At 38.7% G+C, this 27,991-nt stretch overlaps 2 protein-coding genes across 2 annotated transcripts in view; one reads left to right on the forward strand and one right to left on the reverse strand.

Annotated features, from left to right (window-relative positions):
* The window catches only part of LOC139151902 (probable endonuclease 4), a 577,101-nt gene that overhangs the window by 503,299 nt on the left and 45,811 nt on the right, over positions 1-27,991 (forward strand). The gene's annotated exons all lie outside the window — the stretch shown is intronic.
* The window catches only part of LOC139151901 (E3 ubiquitin-protein ligase SMURF2-like), a 53,613-nt gene that overhangs the window by 3,056 nt on the left and 22,566 nt on the right, over positions 1-27,991 (reverse strand). Inside the window, exons 5-14 of the mRNA XM_070724939.1 lie at positions 22,667-22,844; positions 20,326-20,687; positions 19,299-19,548; positions 18,564-18,705; positions 13,816-14,034; positions 7,621-7,799; positions 4,167-4,304; positions 2,074-2,194; positions 1,174-1,375; positions 577-661 (exon numbers count right to left, since the gene is read on the reverse strand). Coding sequence (XP_070581040.1) covers positions 577-661; positions 1,174-1,375; positions 2,074-2,194; positions 4,167-4,304; positions 7,621-7,799; positions 13,816-14,034; positions 18,564-18,705; positions 19,299-19,548; positions 20,326-20,687; positions 22,667-22,844 — 1,876 coding nt within the window. The remainder of the gene's footprint in view (positions 1-576; positions 662-1,173; positions 1,376-2,073; positions 2,195-4,166; positions 4,305-7,620; positions 7,800-13,815; positions 14,035-18,563; positions 18,706-19,298; positions 19,549-20,325; positions 20,688-22,666; positions 22,845-27,991) is intronic.

Here is a 27,991-nt window from a genome sequence, read left to right on the forward strand (position 1 = left end):
AATAGGTGACCTAGGTAAAAGTTAGGTAGGCAATGAATTACACAGGGTGCAACAAAACTTCCACAACAAATAACAATTTAATAGTTTTCTCTGATAATAAACAGCGATAGTTTTCTATCACTCTACTTCTGAATGAATGACTGGGGTGCAGGGTCCAAACTGACGCTTAAATTCTTCTGAGGACGCATACGAGATTAGAATGTGACTTCTACTTGTAAATACTTGAAATTCCCACTCGACACCACTCTACACATTGACAGTTGTTTTGATGGAGAAGATGGTAATTTAATGCAAGTGTTTTACAACTTCATACAATCAAAGAGTTAAAACTCATAATGAAAGAATTACTATCTCATAAAATGGACAGCTACATTGTCCATTAAGAATGCCTTTGGCTATATAAAAAGGTGCCATTAACAGATGGATATCTTTAATACGCAGGGAAAATCCTCCGCGAGTAGAAGCATTTGGCCTGCAACTCTGTTCTTAATAGACAGGTGTCTTTATTAGAGAGGTGTCGTCAATGTCACCCCAGCCTGTCATCTGTAGCCAAGTCGATGCTGATGTTATACTTACCAAGTGTGGGCCTTTGGAAGAGCATTGGTTGGACCATCTATTTGATGAATTGTAAATAACCTAGGCCCAGCAGCACCGGTAGATCCTGCAGCAAGGAGAATAACATCATGCAATGACATAATACATTGTGTTTTCAAAAACAGTGTCAACACATCCATATTGCTTTGTTGATACACCACTTGTAACAAAGTATCACTTGTTTGTTACAAAAAAAAAATTCTCTAGGCACGCAGACAACATATGTTCTCTGTATGATGTTTATTGTAAAGTTCAAATCATGTACACATTTGTCAACATTACACATGTCACCATCATTTTTGGTGTTCAAAACAAGAAGAATCAGCTCAGAGGCAAGTACACCTGTTTACCCATAATTCCTTGAGAACAGGTCCGCACTCACTTTTGATAATAATGGGTTTGGGCCAAACCATGGTGGTGCACGGGTCAAGTTACACAGCTAGCTTAGGAGTCAACTAAATTACAACTGATTAGCCTCCTTATTATTCAAGTAGTAATAATTTTCATTTTTATGTCTCTTTTTGGTGACATCTGGTTCACATCTATCAAGTTTCTGACGGGAATGATTGTCAATCTCACCTTGAAGTGCTTTGAAACCCTGCAAAGGTACTTTGGATGTGCCAGTCACAAACTGTAAGAGTCTGGCCCTCCTTTCCTCATCAAAGGACTCCACGGCTCTCCAAAACCACTTGGTGATGTTACTGTCCGGCGTGCAGTGTTTGAGCCTGGTGTTGCTCTTCCAGTCGTCGATGTCTATTTTACCCAAGCCACTTATCATCAACTGTGTGGGTAAAAACATAGGCAACGCATTAGGTGACTATTCCCACGGAGGTGAAATTTTGCCGGCCACAAACCAAGAGAGGTAACTCTACCCAGTTAGAGTACAGATACAGCACAGATATGTAAAGAAAGTAGCAAAATCAAAAAGATTTCACAATGCCTAGTTCAAGTTCAAATGGACACAGAGAAGTGACTTTTATCCTTCATTGCTTGCCCCATGTGTATTATTCTCTTGTAAGGAGAAATTATCAGTATGCTCTCTGGGTTGATTTGATTCACTTCTGACCTAAGGGTTTAGTTGCTGACTCTTACACTGGATTATTTTCAATTTAACATGGTAACACGGTGTAGTTTTGACTCGAGGAAATGTCGAGAAATTCCTAAATTGACTCAAAGAATTCAGAAATCAGAGGGCACACCGGAAATTGTTATTCAACCACGTTGGCAGAATGCAGCTGTTATGTTCCGTGTACCAACATGCAAGGAAATATGACAGAACATCCCAGAAATCAAATGTGACGTTTACAACAACAGGGTGGGCATTCCTCCAGTCCTCACAGACCTTTACTCATGTATGAAAGTGATAGAATTGTACACACGCTATGACACTGTCTGCTCCTGAATATTTATGAGTAACATTAGACACAACATTCAGCGAACATCGTTGACTTATAAACTTTTAGCAGAGAGGACACAGACCTCTAACTCTCTCTCATCAAATGGCCTAAGGAGATGGGGAGGTATAAGTTCTTCAAAACCTTTCTTGAGTGCTTGAAATTGAGCTTCTATGCCTCTCATGAATCGCCACTGTACATATAATCTGGTAATGAGAAAAGATAAGACAGAATCGTGTTAAGTGTCCACGCCAACAGGAAGGTTGCATTTGACGGATCGATGACCCAGCCAGTTATCACTGCTGATATCATGATGTTATGACTGGGTGATGATGAAACCATGTGAGAGTTGTTTCGGTAAATTTGTGGTCAGGTACTGCTTGAAATAGCAAACCCTTTATGATCTTACGTACTAGTATTTTTATTCTATGTGGAATTCAAAATTCCATATTTTTAGATGGGGAAAATGCACAATTTTTCATTTAAGTGTGTGTGACAACTCATTGCAGTTTAATATCAGACTCAATGATCAATGCTGGCTGTTACAAAGTGTACAGTCAATATGATGGATCAGACCAATGAAAATGCTATGATGTAAGGTCATCCAGGGGTCATGAAAATGGTCCATTCACTGAAATCTCAATATTGATCAGGCTTGCAACATGAATGTGTCTGAATAATAAAGGAAATTATTTAAAATATTTATCTTGCATTAACAGATGTACAAAATTGCCCTTTTTTGGGAGAATATGTCAGAGAATTTTTTTTCGGGGAATTGGTCTTTACTTTATATTGGAAATTCAGTTCAGAAGACCAGGAATGTGTTGACAATAAATCTTTGACAAATGATTCCAGTGACTGCTAGTAACTGTAGTTAAACCAGCCTCAAAGGGACTGCACTGTTTGTAAGATAATCCTACTGTTTACATCTCTACATTATCAAATACATTTTGATTTATGGAATCATCAACACCCAGGATGACAGGTTACACCCACATAAGACATATTACTCTTTTTATGACGTAATTATTGCTATTATTTTTCTCTAAGGGTAAAAGGCAAAATTCTGAAAACATCTATTCATCAATGTAAACACCCCACCAGGTCATTGAACCTTGGTGATAAGGCCGCCGAGTACAGCACAATCTCTTCAAACATTACGGAAATTTCAAGATCTGATATTTTCTTTCCTTGTGGTGTCTGGCACTTGTCTGCGAAAGCATTCCTGATAGGCTGTTCACTAGTCCATACTGGACAGTGACCCTAGGACACAGTGGTACTGGCAGCCTTTGCGGTTTAACTTTTGTATCAACTACAGTCAACAGTATGGATTGTCTTGGAAATTTTTTTGCCACCACTGGTTTGACATTTTACATAGCTGCATGCCTTGATGTTAGCTTTTCAATGATTACAACCAAACGTTCAACCACAAACTTTGCTCGTCATTGGCAAAATAACAGTTACCTTCTTGAACATATGTAAAGCTATTTTTAATAAACAGACGGGCATCTATCAAACATGCCCTGTGGGTAAAAAATGTCAAATTGTTTACAAAATTACATCAGCTTTCACTTTTTATGTCTAATTTCCGCAACATTAAAAAGTCTGCCCTGTTGGCCTCTTCTTGACCTCTCACTTACACAGGACATGGTACTACATCCCCATTGTAAATGCAGTCCAAGAAACAATGGAATCAATACAGTGAACAGACTTGACTTGAGGTTTGCGAAGGACGATATTCATGCTTATGAAGGTTTTAAAAGAATGAGAATAGACTGGTTCCTTTCCATGGTGAGTTAGGATTGTCATGAAAAAACAACAACAGCTTGGAATAAACCTTAAAAGGTAACGTTTCGAAATAACAGACTTGGTGTCTGCAACAGTTACCACTTGAAATGCCATCAGACTTCATGCACACTTTACTGATATTTTTAAATTCTACTTAAGCTGAACAGGGATGATGACGGAATTTGAAGAGAATGGAATTTGAAGAGGTTGGTGTGGAGGGTTTGAAAGAGACGACTGGTTGATAAGGCTGCGAATATGTATCTTTGATGTCATGGAGATCGACCCAACCAAACAGCTCAGCTTTGCAAACCCTGTATACTGCAATCAATGGTAGCACTGGATACACATCATCTGAATACAAAGATTCAAGAAATGCTTGGTTTAACTCACTTGACATATTCTTTCTTGTTGTCTTCATTCACCGGAATATCTTTGCCGTTAGGTTTTAATTCATACGATGTTATCTGACCAAAGGCACTGTGTTCCACTGAAAATGTGTTCTCTATAAAACCCGTAATATCGTTTTCACTGAAACATGAAACAACAAAGGGTAATGATTAGCACGATTCTTCTGTTTATATGACAGGTGAAAAAGCGTGAATTCATGTGACAGGCGAAACTGGGTCTGTCCATGACAGGAGACAGGCATTTGTAAGCAGCCTTGCCCCACATTAACCAATATGTTGATTGCTAGATAACCTTGCTCTAGGGACAATCATGTCAAAATGATCACTGGTCACTGAAGCTGAAGATTCAAACCTGTGATGACCCTACAGTGAGAAGGTCAGCTCAGACAGGCGTGAATGTCAGAGAGATTGCCTTTCAGACACTACTGAAAGCTATTTCACAACAGCAGAACTTTACATGCAAATTTTATCTAAATTTCACGAATTGATATTTGATGGTAGATGAAAATCCTGCTCTGGAATTTTCTATATCTTCAAATTATATGCAAGTTTTGTCAAAGTGTGTAGACTCAGTACAAATACTGTTCCCATATATGCTTTGTATCCTTGATATACTGCCTTCCCACAATTCACAGAATGTTTCATGGATAGGTTACCACTTAACCCTTTGAGCGCTGTATTTTTTCCCACCAAAATTATAGTGCAACATTTTACCAATTTTTATGAACTTCACTGTGAATTTTCTGATAATTTTGGACCAAATGAACTCAATATTTCATCAGCCAGTTTTTCATCAAAATGTTGCTAAAAATCTAACAAAAATTGACTGAGGTAGATTTTATAAGGGCGACAAAAATTGACTTTGGTGCTCATAGGGTGAAAGTCTTATTATGCTAACCCTAGCATAGCAAAGCCTGTACGTTTTCAATGTGATCTAAACCAGCCTGGAGATTTGCCGTAACTGAATAGCTACAGTTTGTAAGAGTATATAACAAGGTTACATCCCCGAGGTCTGTGATTCGTTGACTTCCTCTACCTGACCAGACAACCTGCAGCAACATTACTTAGCAATTCATGTAATAAGCTCTGGATTTTCTTACTCCGGGCAAACTTTGCCAACTCATATTCTGAGCACCAGGAAATACTGCTATGCTAGCTCTCAAGTGCATACAAACAAATTCTGGGCACTTAAAGCATGATGAATGATCTCCTCGTCAACGAGGCTGACACAGTACCAGTGCTCAGTTTTATTGCGAACGTCAAAATGAACCGGAGACCAACTTTGATAAGCCCCTATCAATTTCCCTCGCAATCTTCCAATACCCCTTTGAAAACACCGAGGTACTTTGGTCAGTAAACATACACTGTGCCTGCTGTGCTATCTCCATTCGATCTCCCTATGCAAGCTTCTGCATGGATCAAACCATTTTGCGCCAGTTTACAGCTATGGCTGTTTGATATCAGTGTATTCAACGAAGCTCATGGCACACATGTTATATACCACAAAACAATGGGACGCTGGAGTTCCTGAGACAGAATCGTTAGGAAAATGACATGATTTTCCAGTACTTTCTTGATCCTTTGACCCTGCCCACCCCGTCACCTAAATAGTATAGTTCATTACACAGTAACGTCCGCCATTGTTTATTTTCATTCACGGACCACGATGTTAGTTTTCATTCTCTGGACATGAAGTTTCTTAGTTTGAAGCAATTATCCTTTCATCTGTGAAGAGTTTTACTGGTGACTATTACAATTTTCACTGCTATGTTGTTGTTTTCACAAGATGCAGACTGCTTTTCCGTGCAGTCAATCATCGACAGTTTCTCTACTCTCTATGTAGTCCATGGCATGAGTCAATAAATGCCAGTTCACACGTGAACTATGCTGTTGATCGGCACATGACGTCCTCATGTCAAGTTTTAGGATTTTTTTGATGCTGAAATTTCACCAAAATGCCATTTCTGTATCCAGAGATTGTGTAATCAGTTTGATTTAAAACAGCGATATAAAACACAGTGTCAGTTAATCTCTGAAATTTTGGCTGAGTTTTGCTGTCTTATCTATGGTTGTCGATCAGTATGTGCACTGCATTAGGTCCAGTATAGAGAGACCCAGATGTAATCAGTGTATGCCAGTTCATAAAATCGTGAGAATATTTTTGTCTCTGTCGACGTCAATTTGCCTTACAATGGATTTTTGGGCAAGAAAGACCATCATAGAAAAATGGTTGACAGGCGTTTCCCAAACCAGTATCGCCACAGAAATGCATTGCATGCTCAGCACTGTGAACGATGTCATAATGAAATACTGGAGAACTGGGCATTTCCACGAGTATAAGTTCACCGGCCGGCCGAGAGTCAAATCAGGGCCTCACTCAGTACAACGACATTGTCTGTCACTAGATATACCAACTGGCTGTATCTCAGTCGTTCCGAGTGAATGTTTCTAATTTTACCGTGGAATTCAACTTGTACTTGAAACATTGCTATTGCCTATCCATGTGCTCTTACACTGACATTTGTTTACTTTGCAAGCTCATGGAATTTACTATTCAAGTTTGGGTAAAGTATGTCATGTGACATGACTGCATATGGGAAATACTTCACGATAACAGGATCAACGCACGTAACAATGCAAAACAAGTTCTGTGAAAAATCGAGTTTGAAATTAATATTACAATTAAAGGTCTTAAAATCGCATGCTTTATTTCATTTCTTGTCAACCACTTTGGGCTTCAAAATGGTTTCTTCCGGAAAGGGAGCCAGAAATAGAAGGGAGATCGAATGGCAGTAACACAGCAGGCGCCTTGTATGTTTATTGGCTGTTTATCAGCAACACTAACCAAAGTACCTCGGTGTTTTCCTAGGGATATTGGAAGATTGCGAGGGAAATTGATAGGGGCTTATCAAAGTTGATCTCCGGTTCATTTTGACGTTCGCAGTAATATTATAATTGTCTTATATAACATACTCAGCAAGGTACTATATTTCAATACAATGGTTAATATTTGACTACGGCACAAAATTGATTAAAACCTATAAGATTTTCCCAGAAATTTGCTATTCAAAGGCCCAATGAATTTTAAGTTCTAAAAGATCAAACGTTCATCACTGGCACTATTGTAATGTGAGCTGGGGAGTTTGGACGCATTTGAAAATTGTTGATGTATCAAGCAGTACAGTCGTACGTCCCACTTCCTTCGGATTTCCTCGAATACAGCAAATTAGCCTGACACAAAACGTTCAGATCACATCTGTTCAAAATCAGAAACAGTAATGAAATGTCAGACTCTGTGAGGTCTATGTTGAACACATTCAGATTTTTCTTGAATACATCATTTCTGTGCATAATGCCATGGAGAAAATACTGGCCTCTGGCATTTAAAATGAGATGTTTACAAAACGTAACAACACTGCACTGCCGTTTGAACTTACAGCATCCACACAAGACTCTGGTAGTGTTCCGGATCAACGTCTTCTATGTCATCTAAGCTGACTGGTTTCCCAAGTAGCTGCTTGTAGAACGGCATGGTGAAACCGCCATCGATGTAATGGCCATGAAACACTGCCATTCCCATGATACGACCCACAAAATGAAAATACGACAAATGATCCTGCCAGAGAGAGAGAGAGAGAGAGAGAGAGAGAGAGAGAGAGAGAGAGAGAGAATTAGTAACTGACTTCTGCCATTTATTTGCTAATGCATTATGTATCCATGTATTCATCTATATGGCACGAGTTCCTATAAAATTCCCATCACATCTTTTAACATTACTCATCACCCCAATAAAACATTTGTTTTCAAATTCAGTATTGATTCAGCTTTAAATGCTAGCAATAAAACATGCAAATGTGTCAAAGATCCAGGAAATTTATCACATAATTAGAACTCAACTTTCAAAGTTTCACATTAGTGTACTTTCCTATAAATTGCTACATATGCTCAATGAAACTATTTGAAATGCAAATAAATCCAAATACATCAAACCTGAATCTGAAACATTTTTGTGAAAACAGTTCAAAGCGAACTGTACAAACTTTTAGAAACACAGAAATGTATGGACAAAAACTGTGACTTTGAAAACACTGATGGATAAAATTTCAAGCCTCAGAGCTTTAATTTCAAATTAATTCCAGTCAAATTATGAACGAATCACCACACTAACATGCATTTTTAAAATCTGTTTGGGGGAACTGATCCATTTATGACGTCATATAAATTCCACACTCTAAACACGTTTCCAATATAGAGAGGACATAGACATGATCGATCTTTCCTTCCTTAGAAATGACAAATTATGAATTATGGAAAAGGAACAACAAAAAACCAACAAATGTGACCTCACTTTGTCTATTTGTTATTTATGAAACACTGTTCTCTGACATTTTATCTATTCCAGCATTTGTCACCAAAAAACTTGCATTTAAAATGGATCTAAAATTTTTATCCCCATCATGTTAGGCTTCGTATTAGGCCAATTCAGTGGAGACTATGTGGCTTCCTTGAAGGTACGGCACGTATTGAAGGTCACAACCTAGACGATAGGTGTGAAAATAAGGCCACCACATATTTTCACAGTGAGAGTAGATCATGGGCTTATTTAGCCAAGTAGCTTCCCCCTTAGAAAATCTAGGGCGACCTTGGTACACACCTGTGGTATCGTCTGATATGCCAGTCTCACTGTCTCACCTTAACCACAAAATTCAACAATTCTGACGTCGCCAGTTATGAGACTGTGTCTCCAATCAACCAAAGGACATCCCTGTGGACAGACAATCTGCCAGACGGCATTGATACACAGTCCCTAACCAGCAGTTAAACTTTCACATTAATCTTGTACAACAACATTCCCCCTTTTTAAAAACAAAATGGGGACAAAAGGCCGGCAATTAAATTTCATATCACATTAAGTCACGTTCTGTATTATACAGGAGGCCATGAGGTTTAAACACACTGCTATCTGTGTAATGTTTGAATTCAGAATTTTGCAGTTAATTAGCTCCTATAAATACACTGACAGTGGGTTGGCACGTTGTTTTTGCACTAGAAAGTCATATGCTGCGACACCCTGGCATGATAGTTTAGTATTGGTACTAAATTTAAATATCGGTCTCACAGATGTCTGTGACAGTCAAGGCCCAGTCACATACTGTGCATACTTCATACTTGCAGGAATTCAATTCACCCTAAAAATAGATGTTCAGAAAATTCATTACTAATTTTTTTCTAGTCCTCATCTACAAGCTTCATTAACTAATTAATTAATAAAAGTCCTGCAAAATTTGTTTTCTGACTGAAAGGTCAAAAAATGTGATCTCAGTGTGTCTTTGATATTTTACCGTAAATGTTAAGAAGAATTTGATAGTAAAGCAAAATGACTGGAAAGCAAAACCTAAAAAAAATTAATATTTTTTGAAATATTAAAACTTCAGAGAAGCAAATATCTGGGGTACTTTCTCTTGCAACTCAAGATGTTATGATATTACCATATCCATTCTCACAATGCCTGACTGCATTATATCAACTATGAGCTGTACAATCATGTGTACTCTACACAATAATGTCATTAATTTTACACCACAAAGGAACTTTTTGCTTTCTATATAAAACTACCTATTTTATGACACTTTATATGCACAAATGAAAAAATTTTGTATTGTTCTTTTTAGTATCTAAAACCTGCTTTACATATCAGTTTTTTTCAAAATCCTTTTTTAAGTAATTAGTTCAAGCTTCACTGGATACGGGATTAAATTGACGATTGAAACGAACTGAACATTTAAGTAGTTACTTGAGCCAGGGCACAGATCTACAAAACACAGTCAGCTACATTTCAAAAGTATGGTGAAAGTAAAAGGTACACCAATCTTTCATGTCGAAAAAATGCTCCACAGCTGCTGAAACAACACTTGAAAGAATTTTACGTTCTACTTGGCTAACAATGTTCTGTTTTAGACATCATAAAATAATAATTATGATCAATTATTAAACATGTGTTGACGTAATCCAAGCGTGGCTTGTGAAATATTACCGCCAGTGTTCAGACTTGCTATTCTCTCTGTACATGCTGCAATATTGACTGGTGCTATAATTCAAAAAGCAGAGTGTGCCTTGGGAACGGATATTCAGACATTCAAAATCCTACAATAGTGCCGATCACAGATGACGTCATTTTTTTCTCTCATTATTATGCATAAATAAATATTTATCTGCATTTTCTGCATAAATGACGAAAATTGAACCTGCTAGTGTTACAATGGCTACTAAAAGTCACACTTATTCATATGAATTTATAGCTCAGACTACAAGCTGCAATAACAGCCACGCATCCAACAACAAAATTTGTCTGAATTTTAGGCAGCATTATCTGATGTCGCGGCTATATTAAGTAACAAACCTGAAATCGAAATCAACGCTATTATCTGCTAGTCTGCAGCTTGCCTTGACTCATTGTGAAAATTGTTGAAAAAAATATGGCTTTTGCAGGACATGTTATTGTGAAATTAAAAAATTTCAATTTTTTTTCCTCAAGGGTTCATGCACTGAATGGCAGCCATTTTGAATTTCTGATATGGCTAAAAATTGAGGTTATTCGTTTCTGTAATAAAAAATTTTGATAAATGAACGTAAAGTATGGGTTGAAGTTCAAGGTGCATATTATCGCATGAGATTGAGAAATACTTGGTTCAAATACAAAGCCTGACCAAACAGCATACAGTTATGACATGATGTTCTAGATTTAATGATTAAAAGTAAATTGATTTCCGAAAGTCCATCAATCCTACATTGAATTGAGACAAGTCAATTATTAGTCCATTACTACAGAACAAACAATTTTAATTATCATGGAAAAGAGAACTAGTTTTCCTTTAATTGTAAGAATTAGTTCAATTAATTTCAAAATTGGCAAAATTTCCTGATTTGTTGGTAACTTTCTCAAAGAGACAGCAAACCATAAACTGTCAAAGATAATTCCATTTGCAATGCTGTATTCGATAAACATAGTATGTCATGCATACAGCAGCTAGCGACAATTTTGAACTGTAACATCTAAGCAATGGTAACAACTGCACAGTAGTCAAACATGAACACAAAAATCAAACTTTGCAGAAAAAAAAATTCAGTTTGTTTGCTGTTACAAAGACGATAATAATGTATTTTACATTACTAAACAGTAAAGTGACAAATTTAGGTAGAAAGAGATCACGGTGTCAAAACATGAAGAATTTACCCCTCTGAGAGTCAAGACATTCAAGAACATTAAACATAAAGGCATTCTATTCAACATTATGACTAATGCTGTTGTGACGAAATCTCTCCAGTCAAGTCGATGAAAAGCACCATGTTTATGTATGCCCTAGTACGACAAGTCGGTGAACATCATGTTTATATATATATTTTTAAGGATCTTTCAATGGTGAACTGTCAATTAAAACATTTCATACAGGAAATGTTATTTTACTGGCTTTAATCAACATGACCTGATAGAGACAGATAAACCTGACAGGAAAAGGATTAATAAAACTTTGCCTATTCTTTGCCTTATAACACCCCTCTCAAGACATAATGGTTAGTTCCTAACTCGGTCTAACTGACATCCTGTTTCTATACACCACTCACCAGGGGGGATATTGTATTTTTGAGCTGTACAATAAAAGGAGCATTGAAAGTAAAATAGATTTAAGACCAAACATTAAATGACACCTCTGTCTATATATATTTTTCAGTTGACCAGACAGGGAATTATCCTAGCTGTCACACATGTACACCAGTTTATACAGCCGTCTTGGTGATTGATATGAAGCCCTTAAGTTATGTTCAGCTTCCATTTCCTGAGATACATGTTTTTTCTCAGTGTTGATACACAGTAGTATCTGCCCTACGAACTTTCATGTGACAGAAAATTTTTATTTGAAAACAAAATTACTGCAGCATGGGTGGAGTTTCACAGAACCGTAGTGGGACTTTCTTTCCTGATTCTGAAATCGGTAAACAGAGTCCTGCCAACCCTACATCTGTATTTCAAGATACTTCAAGTCAATGTGATTCATACCTATCGGTATTTCACCTCTTGCTCTGCTCCAAATGGGAGTAGAAATCAAATAACTCAAATTACAATCCATTTGTTTTGTGTATATTTATATGTACAGGCTGTGGCGACATAGTGATGAACTCATCTACCATCTCTTACATGTGAAAGACGTAAAAATTCTGATTCAAATTAGTTGGGCTCAATGACTCTGACGTGCATTCAAAAGCATGTGCTTATACAAAATCTGCTGACATTATTCTTGATAATGGTATGCGACCATTTCAAATCTAGCCATCTACCTCGATTGTTACTCTAAAATGATGAAATGTTGAGGAGTACCAGGTATTAGAATGTGCAAGAATGAATGAAATCTCTAGACACAAAACGGACATTCTAATTACAACCTTTTCTATTAAATCAACCACACACCAAAATGTAATATATCGTTTTTCACTTTCTAAAAACCTAACCAGGGGATCTGTTATTGTTTTTGTAAGATGTTTAAATGACCATCTACTGGACAATCTCTGTGGATCAGTAGCTTCCAACGCAAAGCATTTCAGAAGTCAACTGACAACCTCACTCTGACCTTATGACCTTGTGTGTCGCCACAAAACTCCTAACAACCCACAGTAAATGGCTGGGCCTTTCTTGTGAATTCACCTTTCACTATCTGTCATCACTAAGGCAGATAGGGCAGAAATAACCAAATAATCACAGCCCTGTAATAGTGCCCAACCAACCATTAAATGGCGACTTCTCCCACCCGGGCTGCCATTGTGTTGCCATGACAAACGCAGTTTCACGCATTACAGGTAAAGCCGTGTCAGCCATTTCAACTTCCACACAAAATTTGTCACAACAAGACTCAGTCCAATTTGTGTTTTGAATACAATTGGAAGAGCTTACAGAAAAGCCTGATTGAGCTTATACAATACTTTCACGATACAAATCAATGTTGCGCACACCACTACGGTGGTAAACACCATTACCAAACAACAGGAAATCCACTAGCCCTTTCTTTTCCACATTTACTTTGATCTTACTGATTCAATCCTGGTTTTTTTATAGCTAGTGAGAAGTTTATATACCGTGGTTTTGAAAAATATTTGCTGAAGTTCTAGAAGTCTTGTCCTATTTGTGGTTTTATTGTGTATTAATAATGACAAATTTTGTATGCGTTCACCTCAGATAAAGAAGACAACAAAACAGACACATTCAAAGGGCTGGTACAGATCCCAAACACTTCATACCTTCTAGCACAAATATTAATTCATGATTCAAAATATATTATTCTCTCTTTCTCTGCATTTAGCAAAGCTCTATGTAGTTTACAAGATATTGTATCTGTATTTGCATACATAATGCTTAAAATTAATACACTTTGCAGATTTATGAAAGAAGTTGTGTGCACTGTCCACAAAGAGTGCCACAGACACAATTCCTCTAAAAGATCTACCATCATGGGTTTTGTATGAAACATTCTTTCTCAGAGGTCCATACTCTGCAATCTACAATATATTTAGCAGAACCAGCCAATAACAAGTGTTGTTTTATCTCAGTGCCATAGTGTGGATAAGGCTGATGGGATACTCACAGGGTTGATTCCTGAGTCAGGGTTGATTTGTAAAGTATAGATATCATCTCTTGAGTATTGAAAAAGTCCATAGTAAGGATTTAACATTTCATGTGACAGTAGATAAAGCCATTCCCTGGCAATGCCACCATAGTCCAACCCTTCCTCGCTCCGGAACTTTATCATGAGTCGTTTCCGTAGATCCTTGGGCCTCATCTTCATTATTTGCCTATATGATTCCTGGAATTGAACAAAAAAGTGACATTTTCGATGAGTAATTATTTTCACAACTACAAACGCATTTTGATCTCTGCTGATATACTTGTCATTGTCAATGATGTTTCATCTTAATTTCTTTAACAAGTTTGCACCAATCCCATCATTTTAACCATTTCACCATCATACTTGGGTCCAATACTATTGCCTTCACTGATTTGGACCTCTACATTGGTAAATAGGGGTAACAGGCTTAAACAGTATTTGGTAGACAAACATACAGAGAATTTACAGTTACTGTAGAAGGGTTGAATTAATTTAAAAGCATAATGACCACTGGAAAAATGGAATTGGTGTTCAACGACAATGTGGCTTTCTTAACAGCTATACAGCAGCTGAAATTTATTTGAAAATGCACACAAAAATGTCCCTGTATTTATCTGTTAAAGTTTTATCACATGCAGATTTAGACAGTACTTCGGTTATAAGGTCATGTCGCCATTGCCAATCTGGGCAAGGAGCAATTAGTGGTTAAAATGATGATTGAATCGGGCAGCTGAAGACAGGTAAGCATTGGGTAATGGATCACATGCAGACTGTCTGGCTTCAGGAGTATAGACGACCTCATTTGCATGACGACTTGGGGTAGTCTGTGATGCCGGGTCAAAGGTTAAAAACGAGGTTGCCTCAAACTACTTGAGAAGGAACGGGTTGCAAGTCAAAATTAGTCGGCAAAATCACAAAATGGAAATATTATGGGTTAATTAGTTCTCCTAGAGGAAGCATCATTCCACGTAATTTCCTGGTAATGCTTGACGGCAAAATGCTGACGAGCAGCTGGAAATAACAATGATTTACGATATATAATACGTGCATATTCATAAACCTTCACTCTATCAAACTATCAATGTCTTGTCACTTTCCATTTTGGATGAAGTTTCAAACTTCTTGAAAAATGAAATATGTAACAGAACTGGCTGTAATACATTGCTTTTGTGATTACAATTACATTAATGGTCATACAAAAGTCCACATCAAGTTGCCTTTCCTGATACATAAGTTTTTGTTCCATTTGCTAGCTTTTTTGAGAAGTACCGGAGAATGGTGGTTGAGCTCGTAAAACATGACTCCTAAAATCTTCCCACTTTCCAAACACCTAAAAGTGTATTGTTTATGAAGTGTAAGTTGCATGTGTTTGTGAACCGAAACGCAGGGGTCTATTTCCATTTGAAAGGCATACCTGACCTTGTTATGAGAGTCAAAAGTGACATTTACACAAACCAAAAGTTTCTACGCAATCATTACCACTGTCATCACCATTTAGTAGGTAAGGCTGCGATAACTCACAGTAATGCCTGCAGTACAGAGTTATGGTGTACTGACTAATTTTTATAGCAGTGTCATTCGAAATGTTTTTTTTCTCAGAGTAGAAAGATTGTCCATGGGTTGTTCATTTGAGATGTACAGTGTGCAAAAGCAGAGTATAGTTTTGTGTGTGGTAGGGTGTTCAGAAGACTGTTCAACCCTTTCATAACCATGGTTTGACTCAAACCCATTGTTAACAATGGTGAGTGTGGACTTATTTACAGGGAAAATGGGGGGTGGGGTGGGGGGTGAACAGGTTAATCCTCATTCTACCAGGCTCCATAGGCAAACCATAGAAATAAATATAACCTTGGGAGAACCAGGATTAAATTGTCACTGGAGAGACAAAATATTTCAAAATTCCTTTGCCAAGGAAGTTTAACAAGCCACTTCAGAACAATTACACACTGAAAGGGCTAGTCAAGGTTTCAAACATTTACAGTAAAACATTCCTCCGGCATAATTTTTCCCTATTTCATGTTATCTTACAGTCACTGAAAATATTCCGCACATTGAAACATATAGCAGTTGACAAAGTAAATCCTTAGCCCTGCTTACAGATACAACAGGTGAAGAAGATGGTGCAAGATAAATGTGATAGAGAATGAGGCAGTGAAGAAGATGGCGCAAGATAAATGTGATAGAGAATGAGGCAGTATAATTCATTATGTGCATAGGTAACATATTCTCTTTAACCCTTTGAGTGCTGTAATGTTTCCCACCAAAATTTTAGTGCAACATTTTACCAGTTTTTGTAAATTTTTCTGTAATTGTTTGATAATTTTGGACCAAACGGACATCACATTTCATTGGCTGCAGTTTTTCATCAACATTTTGGCAAAAATCTGAAAAAATTTGACTGGGGTTATATTTCATAAAGGCGACAAAAATTGACTGTGGTGCTCATGGCTGATCTGCCAAACTACACATCTTGCCATATTCCCAGTATGCGTTGGAAATAGATGATAAAGGTCCTAGGCAACATTATTTCCGGTGTCTACATGAAACATGCGCTAATTAGCTGATGGCTAATCTACCAAACTGCACGCCTTGGCATATTTCTGGTATAAGCCTTGAATACATGCTGACGAGCATGGCAATGTAATTTCTGGTGTCTGCTTCGAATGTATGCTTAGTACCTTACAGCTACTCCCAGACTGCAAACCTCAACACGTATCCAGCATGGTTACATTGAAAACTCAACATTCTGTGCCTCCAAATTACTTCAGCTCAGGGTCATTATTAACTTAACCCTTTGAGCGCCAAAGTCAATTATTGTCGCCTTTACAAAATGTACCCCAGTAAACTTTTTTCAAATTTTTGCCAAAATTTTGATAAGAAACTGTAGCAAATGAAATTTTATGACCATTTGGTCCAAAATTATCAACAAAATTACAGAAAAATTCATAAAAATTTGTAAAATTTAGCACTCACATTTTGATGGGAAAAATTACGGCACTCAAAGTGTTAACATTGCACAAAAAGCCTTGTGTTATTCCTATGAGATTTCATGGAATGTTTTGTATGGTGGTGACAATCGGAAAATTTTTAAAATATGAAGAACGTGCTTTGGTAAGCATCTCAGAAATCATGTATCCAGAACACTACGAACAATGCAGAGGACAATCCTTGTGGAACCTGAAGGAAGCAAGCTTTGTAATTTGATACGGATCCATTACCTGCAATTTCCCTGCAGTACACTTTCCATGGGACTCTACTAATATCATTAGGTTGAAATTAAAGGCATCTTGCAGACTAGTCTAACATCTGCATATTTACATAGGATCCACTGATGGATCAGAAGACAATTCCCAGGCTGGCTTATCAAATTTCTTTTCTGCCTGTTCATTGTCTTTAATACAGGAAATTACTAGGGTGGCTATACTTTCTGGGAATGCTACTGTATTGGGACAAAACTTTAACCTTTGTTTGATGAAACACTGACTAAATGCAGTTTTTTTTTGGGGGGGGGGGAATCTACTTCTTAAAAGTGTTGTCACTTAAATATGGTAAGTAGGGACATTGCAGATTTCAATTTTTTTTCAAAAACTGATCAATTTTTTTTTGAAGTAATGCCAGGATACAATAGTGCAGCATTCCTTGAAGCAAAATTCACCTTGCACAAAATGTGCTTTCACTCCCTACTTCCGTTTATCGTGATTGGACGGCTTTTTACTTCTTCAAAAGACAATACAGATCATCCAACAAATTGTCAACTATTTGCAAAAAATAGATTTTATGAGCAAAAATCACTGCTTTTAAAAACAAAATGACTGAAAAGTGAGCTGGACAGTCTACTTGTCTCATCCCCCTTCCAACTAATCAAAAATCTTATTAGAGTACCAATTACAATATTCTTCCTAATCTTGCAAGCCTGAAGGTCAAGGGGTCAAATCTCTTCGTAGTCTGAGGAACATGGTGAAGCCTCACCCTCTGCCTTGTCATCTGGTCTCCTCCTGACTCCGTGGCGGCCTTTCTGATTCTATTTTTAATTGGATTCCTATAATGCAGCCCCTGTGATCCCCTTGTCCCCTGGCAAGCCATTTATTAACTGCACAAGCTACTTTTAGCATGATGAGACTTTGTGACTACAGCTTCCGGGCAGTCTGAGATATGACACTGTGGGATTACGCTGCGACTCCCGACAACGATCATTGTGGAGTCACAGAGCCTGGTCTATGCATAATGGTTTTTAACCTAGGGTGAGGTGTCTTTTCCACTGGATTTGAAGAGATACAGCAGAGGCTGACAGCATTCATGAGAAGCTTTTGCAAGGCAGTCGGCGTACATTTTCATCATTTCACAACTAACAGATCAGAATTTCAGATCGAAAAAAACAACCAAGGGTAGTTTTCATTGGTATTGAGTAGGGACATGCTGCATGTGAATTAATACTGACTTGATTCTGTAGAGATTCATGAAAACCAATGCTTGAATACATACAAAGGATATGAACTGTGTGTTGACAGTTTTTCATCTGAGCAGTCTTGGCAGTTTTTATCTGGGCTGGCGGCAGATTCGTATTCTGACTCTGATTGAGGTTGATTCCTTGTCACAGCGTGTTCCATCTCCATTAAAGTTACCACATACACACTTTAAGGACAAACTGAAGCAAAATTCACAATCTGCAGCCAATGCTTCTGGATAAAATCAAACCACTGAACTACACAAGATTGGTTTCAACTTACCTCAAAAATTTCTTCCCTAGAAACTTCTACTCTACAATGCCCAGCTTGAGGCTGTAATGTTTGTAAATCTGCCCGTAAATTTTTCATTTTTTGAACTAAATCCCTCTTGTATTTCGGGGCTGGACTGGAGTCTTCATTAATTCTGAAAAAGAGCGTAAATCTTTTGATGTCGCTGGCATGCAAGTGTGAGCAAAATGTTTATTGTTACAAATGAATTGTACAAGTCAGATGCCATCTCCTGTGGCAACACAAAGAAATTCCAAGGAGTATGGATTTTTGATTTCTTCAGAAATTCCATCGTGAACATAAGTAGTCACTAGCTCATGTATTCAGTATGAAAAAATATTTGAGTCTCCATATGTTGAAGAGAATTTTCTAATTCCTTCTCCAACTGACAAAATCTCGTCTTTTTTCCACTAGTGCCTGATGTTGCATTGGGTAATTTTGTCTATGTTGGTTTAAGAGTGTGCGATAATCAATAGGATCATTGATGAAGGTCATTATCTTGTATCCTAACGGGGTCGTACAAATTGCAGTCATTGTCCAGTGTACAATGGTCCTTCGAGCTTTACGTACTGTATTTGTTTTCTCATTCCATAGAGGTGAGTTCTCTCAGCCCACTAAAACTGTTGTTACCATTTCTTGCAAAGGATCAACAACTACACTTCGAATTCTGTCATGAAATCTTTATGACAGAATCAGGAGTCCAAATTTCAAAACCAAGATTATACTTACTTTGTAACTATTTGGTTAATAACTTGCGATGAAAGTCTTGGATCTGTAAATTGCGTTGTTCTGTTGACGTGATCCACAAAATACACCCTGCCTGTTGCCGTTGTTCTCATTTCCCAGCCCGTGGGCAATGGTCCCAGGTCCTGTGAATTTGCACTACTAAACTCCCTAGGTACTCTTGGGTCGTGCCATGTACTGACACCTGTCTGCGTATGTAGATAATACACCTGCCCTTGTGCGGTCGTTCTTTGCTCTGAAAGACACATGAAAACGGATCTGTTGTATCATACTGGAATAAACCCCCCTTTCCTTCCTGTATGTAGGCTACACCACCATACTGGGTAAAAACTATGGGGTGGAATCAAAAGCCCGATGGCAAAACGGGTCACTCATTCTCCCCATTTCCCTGTGTATGGACCAACCGACCCTGTTAAAATTATGAAGATATATCTTATCGTACCCTGGATGAAAAATACAAAGCCTTCACTGCACTAATAGTGTGTTTTGTGCTGAGATCAGTGAGTGTATGATAAGTGCAGGATAGACACACTGGGTTACTTTACTATGTCACTTGTGAACCAGGTTCTGTCTATAACAATCCATACTATGCCCACAATAAAGTCAGTGTGGTAAGAAGATTGGAAAGGTTTCATATAGGATGAAGGGCAACCAAGTGTTGCAATACAGGAGTTCATAAAATTTGCAACAAATATAAAACTTGAGAAAAACATGAAAATGTAGATTTGTGTACTGTTAAAAAAAGGAGGAAATCAATATCCTTGACATGTAAAGAAAGCAATGAATGGTTCAATGTTAGGGCCGTTTTGTATAATTCTTTTCCCAATAATAGCCGTCACAGTTAAAATGCAACCATCAATTGCCATGTAGGCCTTCTCAAAGTAAGACGCGAAAGGAAAAGATTCTCTGATTTGATTATTCCAGGGACATTTGCTCAGGTATAAGTAGTACCTGATGCACATATTCAGAAAGTGAAAGAATAGAACACACTCAAGATATATAAAGCACTTACCATAACCTTCGGGTAAATCAGCTTCTGAATGTAACGCCGACCTATTCATGAAATTTCTAAGTCTGGTTGACCTTGACCTCCGAACTCCACTACTGGCAGCACTTCCAGACTGCGCCCTGCTTGCATTCTGGCTGTTTCCGCCAGCCCCTGGTGGTGGCTGGCTGGGCACATTGCTTTCATGGGACATGGATGCCCTGTTACCGCTACTGAGACTAATACTGTTCCTGTTACTACTAGAACTAGAGCCATTGCTGCTACTGGGGTTTTCATTGGCTGGCCTTGTGGGTCTTTCCCACTGTGTAGTTCTTGTTACATGATTTACAAATTGTACTCTTCCAGATGGTGTCCTTCTCTCTTCCCAGCTGTGGAACGACAAATCCAAGAGTTATTTCTTAACTCATTGTATTGCCATCGCCACAGAATAGTTTTCAGTACAATGACTGACAATATAATGCTCTATAACATAACTTGCAACTTCAATAGTTCCAACTTTTTGATGTATTTCTCTAATTTATGTTCAGTCAGTAAAATATTCTTGTACAACTCGCAGATGATGCTGATATGCCTGGTGTTCAAGCATAAAATGCTAATACTGACAACAGAATTGATGTCAGGATTATATTCTTTTTTCAACAAACACATTGTAAGTTGTAAACAATGCATTATGATAGCAAGGCTGGTATATTGTAATCAAATATAAAATGAAAACCAGTCTTTTAAAGTCTACTACACCCTTTGAATTCGCAAAAGTGTCCTTAACAAAGAAGTTTAATAATAACCCTCTCGGGCCAGACTTTCTGGTAACATACCTAAATCACCCCTAATAGAGAGGGCGTTATTTCTGACAGAGTTAATAGACAGATAAAATTTCATTCAAAATTAGTTTTGAAAAATCTGCCCATATCCTTAAAAGGAAGTTATCAAAAACAACAGGTTTAACTGTACTTTACGGAGGAGAACACAAGTGTATCTATACAACACAGATATAGAAGATACCTTCAAACAACACAGCCACTATACCTCAAACCACAGTCCCTGGAAGAACTGTGGTTGAACTTAAAGAAAGCATCTCAAGAATAATAACACCATCTGTGAAAGGAAACATTGTGAACTGAAAAATCTGGACATTGCGAACACCTACATTGTTCTTACACAATGCGATGTACAGCTATTTCAAATACACAGCCTAGTATGTAAATCTATGTGGACCTCAGGACACGCCATGTCAAGGTTTTGGATCAAAGACTTTCTTTGTGGACCCAAGGCAACTGAGGATTAGCTCAGCTCACACTCTTGACTTCAGCACTGAGGTCATATTTATTTTGGTTGGAACAAAACAGTCTGAAGGCCCGCCAGACTTATCAAGGTACATGTACTGCTACAGTCTGAAAGTACATAGCTTGAAAATGTTCACTTGAAATGACGAAAGGAACATGTCACATTTGGTCAAAAGCAAAAGAATTATAACTTTTATGTTCAAGTTACCATTTGGTGAGACCATAGACAGTACAATGACAAAATTTGGGTCAGAAACATAAAATGCCCTATTTCTAATTTTGGCGTGTACCGGTAGTCTAATATGATAAGTGTTGGAGAAAAAATGGACTTTGAGTTCTAATTTCATTTGAATAGTTTATAGTGTTTCTGCCGATGATGATAAGAGTCAGGAAATTATTAAATGGAGCAGATAAAAAGCATTCAAAGTTTTTTATATCAGCTATGAAAAGCTAATCATTACTGGTTTGGGATCATTTTTCAAGCCCTTTGTCTGAAATGATAAAGGAACTTCAGAATGTTTGCAAAAATTTCAGCAATTTACCAAAGTCCAACTGTGATCTGAATCAGCCATGGGAAATAGCACGCTAGGAAAACTACATAGATTCAAACTGCGGCTTAGGCCCTTTGCAATATAACAACAGCAGAAAAACATGAAATTAATATTTTAGACAAATTCTTGGTCAGTCTTGTTGGACAACAACACTTTTGTTCTTCAATGCTCAAGTTACTGGTGCGAAAAACATATTTCACTGAACACTGAGGAAAGGCAAGACAAGACCCTGCTGAATGGAAGGCTGATGTTTCTATAAATCGGTCTATACAAAGTGACCGTTGTTCAAGGCCGGTTCCTCTTTACAAGCAAAAAGGAATTGCACTAGAGTATATGACAGATAATTGTTGTGACATCCTGTTCAGAATTGTTTTCATTTCCTGTCTTACCTTGCCACAGATAGAACAAGTTTATCATTTGATACCCCTTTGATACCCACGGTTTCTACACCAGTTCCTCTGCTAAAACTTTGATCTGTTAAACAAGGCAGAGCATAATCTTGTAAATACTCACCCCTCGGGCAATTCATTTGATCCATTGCAGAGAGTTGGTATCAACGAAGGAACTCCTCTGGAGTCCACCACTGCGCCAACTGTCCCTCCCCTGTCTCGGGACATTAAACTTATAACTATTTGGCCTCGAACGCTTTCGCCATCTTCTGGACCACTTTTGCACAAATCTAATTTTTGGTCTGTGAAGGGAAAGATGGTAGGAGAACATACGTTTAATACTTATGCATGACAGTCATCTCTGGATTGTTGACCGGTGGCAAAAGTGATGCTGTAGCTTGCAAAAATACACAGGTATATGCACGGAATACTTCTCTTCCAAGAGTTTATATACACTTATTCGCCATTTCATAAGACAATCATGCCACATGATGAAGAATCCACTTCAAATTGTTATCCCTCATGTTTGTGGAAAAACCTACCGACTTTATTATTGTTATTTGTTGTTGTTTAGACCAAAACTTAATTTTGTTTATTGTTGTTTACCACGTTTATCATGATTCCAGAAATTTGGCAAAATATTATATACTACAGTCGATGCTCTGAACACTTACTGCGCATGACATAAAACTTCGCTCAACAGAGATTTTCTAGAGCTTGGACACAGCTTTGAGAATCTATGTACAGGCGATGGCTGATTTTTGACCGAAATGCACATTTTCAGGACACTCATCAATGTGCGTGTACAATGATTTATTTGCGCGGACTGTGTGAACATGGACATATTGTTACCAAGTTTCCGGCAACAGTTTGCTTCATAGTTTAATTTATTCGTGTTATTTTGTCGTGATTCTGGGGTTAAATTCTCATTACTACCAGATTTCCCATCATGCTTTTTAAAACCTACAACGGCAACGCACATGGATGCGGCGTGCTGCTCTGTACCGTGAGTTTAAACGTAATAAACCAATGTTTTTTGTTCATCGAGAACTGTGAGTTTCTTCAGTGTCACTGGGAATGATCGGCGGCCAATATCTCTACACTAAATATTCCCCACACTGAACGGTGGCGACCACGACGGGAGAAAGAGCGTGAGTACATCTCATATAGGACTTAGGCCCCTATAGTGTTGTACACAGCATTGCATCATCAATCAAATTAGACGAAGTTACCGTGGGAAAACAGAACAAACGCAGTTGCTACGAGGTTTTTCAGTCGAATGACCGATTGATCGCAGTGCTTACAAACGTGCACAAAACATGGCATTCACCGAGGAGAGATTCAAACGACAGCTGGCAATTGCCGAAATCAAACTTGATGAAATTGCAGAGCTATCCAACAGTGAGGACACGGTAGACATACCACTGCATATGAACAAATAGGAGAGTTGATCAAGCGACTAGACAAATTAAAAGACGAGACAGCCGAATATATGTTGGAAGCAGAGTCGGACTTAGAACATGTGAAGGAGTGGACATCAACACAGAAAGTGTCCATCCAGTTATTTAGGGAGGCGCGTCAACGTATCAGAAAACAGCTAGACGAAGCTATGGAAAGAGACGTACAACTCAAGCTTGAAAAAGAGCTACATATCCAGCGCGTGGTAAATGAGCAACAATCAAAATACAGAGCACAACAACAAATGGAAATTGAGATGGCAGCAACACGCCAACAAAAACGAGAGGAAGAGTGGTATAGACAGAAATTAGATTTCGAGAGACAGATTGATGCCAGCCGTGCTGAACGAGTTGACCACAGGGGGGAGCATGCATCTTCAACAGCGCCCTCAACACAAGCAGTGAAGCTTCAGAAATATACTATCACGCCATTCTCAGGTGACTACAAGGATTGGTTGCGCTTTTGGAATCAGTTTACCGTAGAGGTGGATGGTTCTAATCTCGCTGAAATCAGTAAGTTTAATTACTTACTAGAGCTAGTGAAAGACAAACCAAAGGAGGATATCCTGGGGCTACCACATACCTCAGAGGGATACCAGGAAGCCAAAAGAATACTTGTCGAGACATATGGGAAGGACATTAAGGTGCACAAAGCCTTGATAAAGGAACTTGAGGAACTACCAGTAGTGACCAACATTCACAAGTTGCGTGACATTCATGACTTTTATAACAGGCTTGCCAGGATAGTTCGCACTCTCACTACAATGGGGAAACTGACTACTGCACAAAGCTCAGTCTACACTCTTATGGACAAGCTTGGCCCAGTTCGAGAAGTCCTCGTACAGAAGGACGATGATTGGGAAGAGTGGGGTTTGGAACAGCTTGTTGAAAATCTACGAAAGTATGTCGAGAGAAATCCCCTGAGAGCTGGTGATGATAAGAGTACCACAGGGAGAAGAGATGATACAACAAGACACACATCATGGAGGAAAAAAGAAGAAAAGTTACTACTTGGCAGTAATGAAGAGTCTAAACAAGGTCGCAAGATTAAATGTGTGTATTGCAGTTCAGAAGATCATTCGAGTAATGGCTGTATGAAAGTACTGGATGTGGCCACCAAGAGAGCAATACTGAGAAGAAACAGGATGTGTTTCAACTGTACAGGATTTGGTCATCTTGCAGTCAACTGTAGATCCCGGGGATGCAAAAACTGTAAAGGAAAGCATCATACATCAATTTGTGACAAAGGGAAATCAACGCTTGATGTGTCGGACAATACCAAAGTGGAAAAGGGATTGAGCTCAGTGATGGATCATGCCTCAGCATTACATGCCACTGTTATCGCCAAAGTGGAAAGGAGAAAGTTCGAGTCATGTTTGACACAGGTGCGGGTAGTTCATACATATGTTCAGACTTGATTACAAAATTGCGTGTGAAGCCAGCGAAGACAGAACAGCGTTGTATTGAACAGATGTATGGCACTGTAAGGAAGATTGTTGAGGTGTACAGTATCACATTACAGTCCCTAGCAGTTGATGGTTTCTCATTCAATTTGGAGTGTGTGAATGCTGAGAAAGATATATTAACCACCTGCCTAACCCAGGCATTCCAGCATTGAAGAAAACAACACAGACGACTCAGCCGATTACATTTCAGCGAGGAAGAGACAACGAATGTTTCAATGCCAGTTTACATTATCTTATGTGTCGCAGACTACCAGAGGATTCGCACGACAGAACCTCTAGTCCTTGGAACTCACCCAGATAAGGATCCAGGAGCCGAGTTCACGATGCTGGGTTGGACAATTTCTGGACGGCAGTCAGGGAGAGAGAGTCAGACAGAAAAACAGTTCTTTCTGAGATCCAGCCAAGAAGAATTTGAGAAGCTGTGCTCCCTGGATGTTCTTGGAATCAAAGACATAGATATAAAGGAAAGTGCAGCAATTCACAAAGAGTTCAAGAAACAGTTGACTAGGGCAGAGAGTGGATACTATGAAACAAAACTACCCTGGAAGGAAGATCATGTTCCACTTCCTACAAATAAGAGCTTGTGCACAGCTCGGCTATACAGCACAGCAAAGAGACTAGAGAGAATCGGGAGATTAGAAGAGTATGATGAAATCATGAGAGAACAAATCAACATGGGAGTTATTGAGCCCGTACCAGCCAATCAAACGGGGGAGACAGTACATTATGTCCCACATCAAGCCGTCATTCGAGATAAGGCAGAAACAACAAAGATGAGAATAGTGTATGACTGCTCAGCGAGAGCCAACGTGAGAAGCCCTTCACTCAACGACTGCCTAGAGACGGGGCCACCACTACAACCACTTTTGTTTGACATCATTGCAAGAAATCGCATGTGAAAGTTCTGTATCACAGGAGATATTCAGAAAGCTTTCCTGCAAATCAGAGTGCACGAACAAGACAGGGATGCACTGCGAGTTTTGTGGTATAACAATCTACAAGATCGTGAGGTTACGGAGTGCAGATTCACACGAGTGATCTTTGGAGCGACGTCAAGTCCATATATTCTCGGTGTAACACTGCAGAAGCACATTGAGGACTATGAACAGGAATATCCAGCAACAGTACACAGCTTGCTGGAAGATACATATGTTGACGATATTCAAGGTGTTGGAAACAAAGAAGATGATGTTGCGACTTTCAAGGCGGAGTCCACCAAAATACTGTCAGAGGGTGGTTTCAATCTTCACAAATGGCATAGCAACATCGATCACCTCAGCGCAGAGAACGACAAGCAGGAAGAAGATACTTACGAAACAAGGTTTCTTGACAATACATCTGACAACGAGACAAAGATTTTAGGTATTCCATGGAACAAGGAGGAGGACACATTGACGATCAGTTTTGAATCATGTCAGAAGAGCAGTGAACCAATCACTAAAAGGAAGATGTTAGCTGATATCAACAGCATCTTTGACATACTTGGATGGAGTTCTCCAGTTACTATCACTGCAAAAGTGATCTTCAGTGAAGTGTGCCTTCTTCAGCTACATTGGGATGAGGAAATTCCAGATGAAATTCGACGTAAATGGCAGATGTGGGTAAACAGCTTGCAGCGTACACCAACCATAACTGTACCACGTTGTGTGTTCACTGACAACCCAACACATTATGAGATGCATGGATTTGCTGACGCAAGCAAGACTGCTGTTTGTGCTGCAATATACATCGTTGCGTATGAGAACTCAACACCGGTCAGCCAGAATCTACTCACAGCTAAAGCAAGAATAGCTCCTAAACATATGAGCATACCAAGGTTGGAGTTGATAGCTGCACATACCCTAGCCAAACTACAGAATAACGTCAGCAAAGCCTTGTCCAATTTCCCCATCACAGCTTGTCACAGTTGGGTAGACAGCACCACTGTTTTATACTGGCTGTCTAACCGTGGAGAATGGTCAACATTTGTGCGCAATCGGGTCAAGAAGATTGACGAGCTGACAGAGTCCAAGTGGAGATATGTGCCAACAGTAGAAAATCCAAGCGACCTGGGAACTAGAGGGTCAGCACCAAGTCGACTCTGGACGTTGTGGTTTCAAGGGCCAAGCTGGCTCTCAAGTGAAGGTGACAGACCAGTTCAACCAGAGATTTCCGAGTCAGAGGGAGCCAAGTCAGAGGAAAAGTCAACGAAGAAAAGAGAAGTGATGCTTCTACTGGAAGATGCAACTCAGAATGAGACGATAGCATGGTCACAAGAGCTTCTGAGCAAGTTCAAATTCTGGAAGCTTCTACGCATAACGTCATATATGAAGCGTTTCATAGATGGCTGTAAGGGGATGAGACGAGTGGGACCACTCACTAAATCAGAGATCACAGCATCAGAGAAGATATGGATCCACATAACACAGCAAACAAACGACATGACTTCAGATGTCACATTAGCAGCAGATGAAGATGGAATACTGAGGTGTCATGGCAGAGTTCCAGGTTACAACCCTATCTTCATCCCAAGAAGATCTGCCCTGG

This window comes from Ptychodera flava, chromosome 15 (assembly GCF_041260155.1).
Source record: "Ptychodera flava strain L36383 chromosome 15, AS_Pfla_20210202, whole genome shotgun sequence".
Classification (NCBI taxonomy): domain Eukaryota; kingdom Metazoa; phylum Hemichordata; class Enteropneusta; family Ptychoderidae; genus Ptychodera; species Ptychodera flava.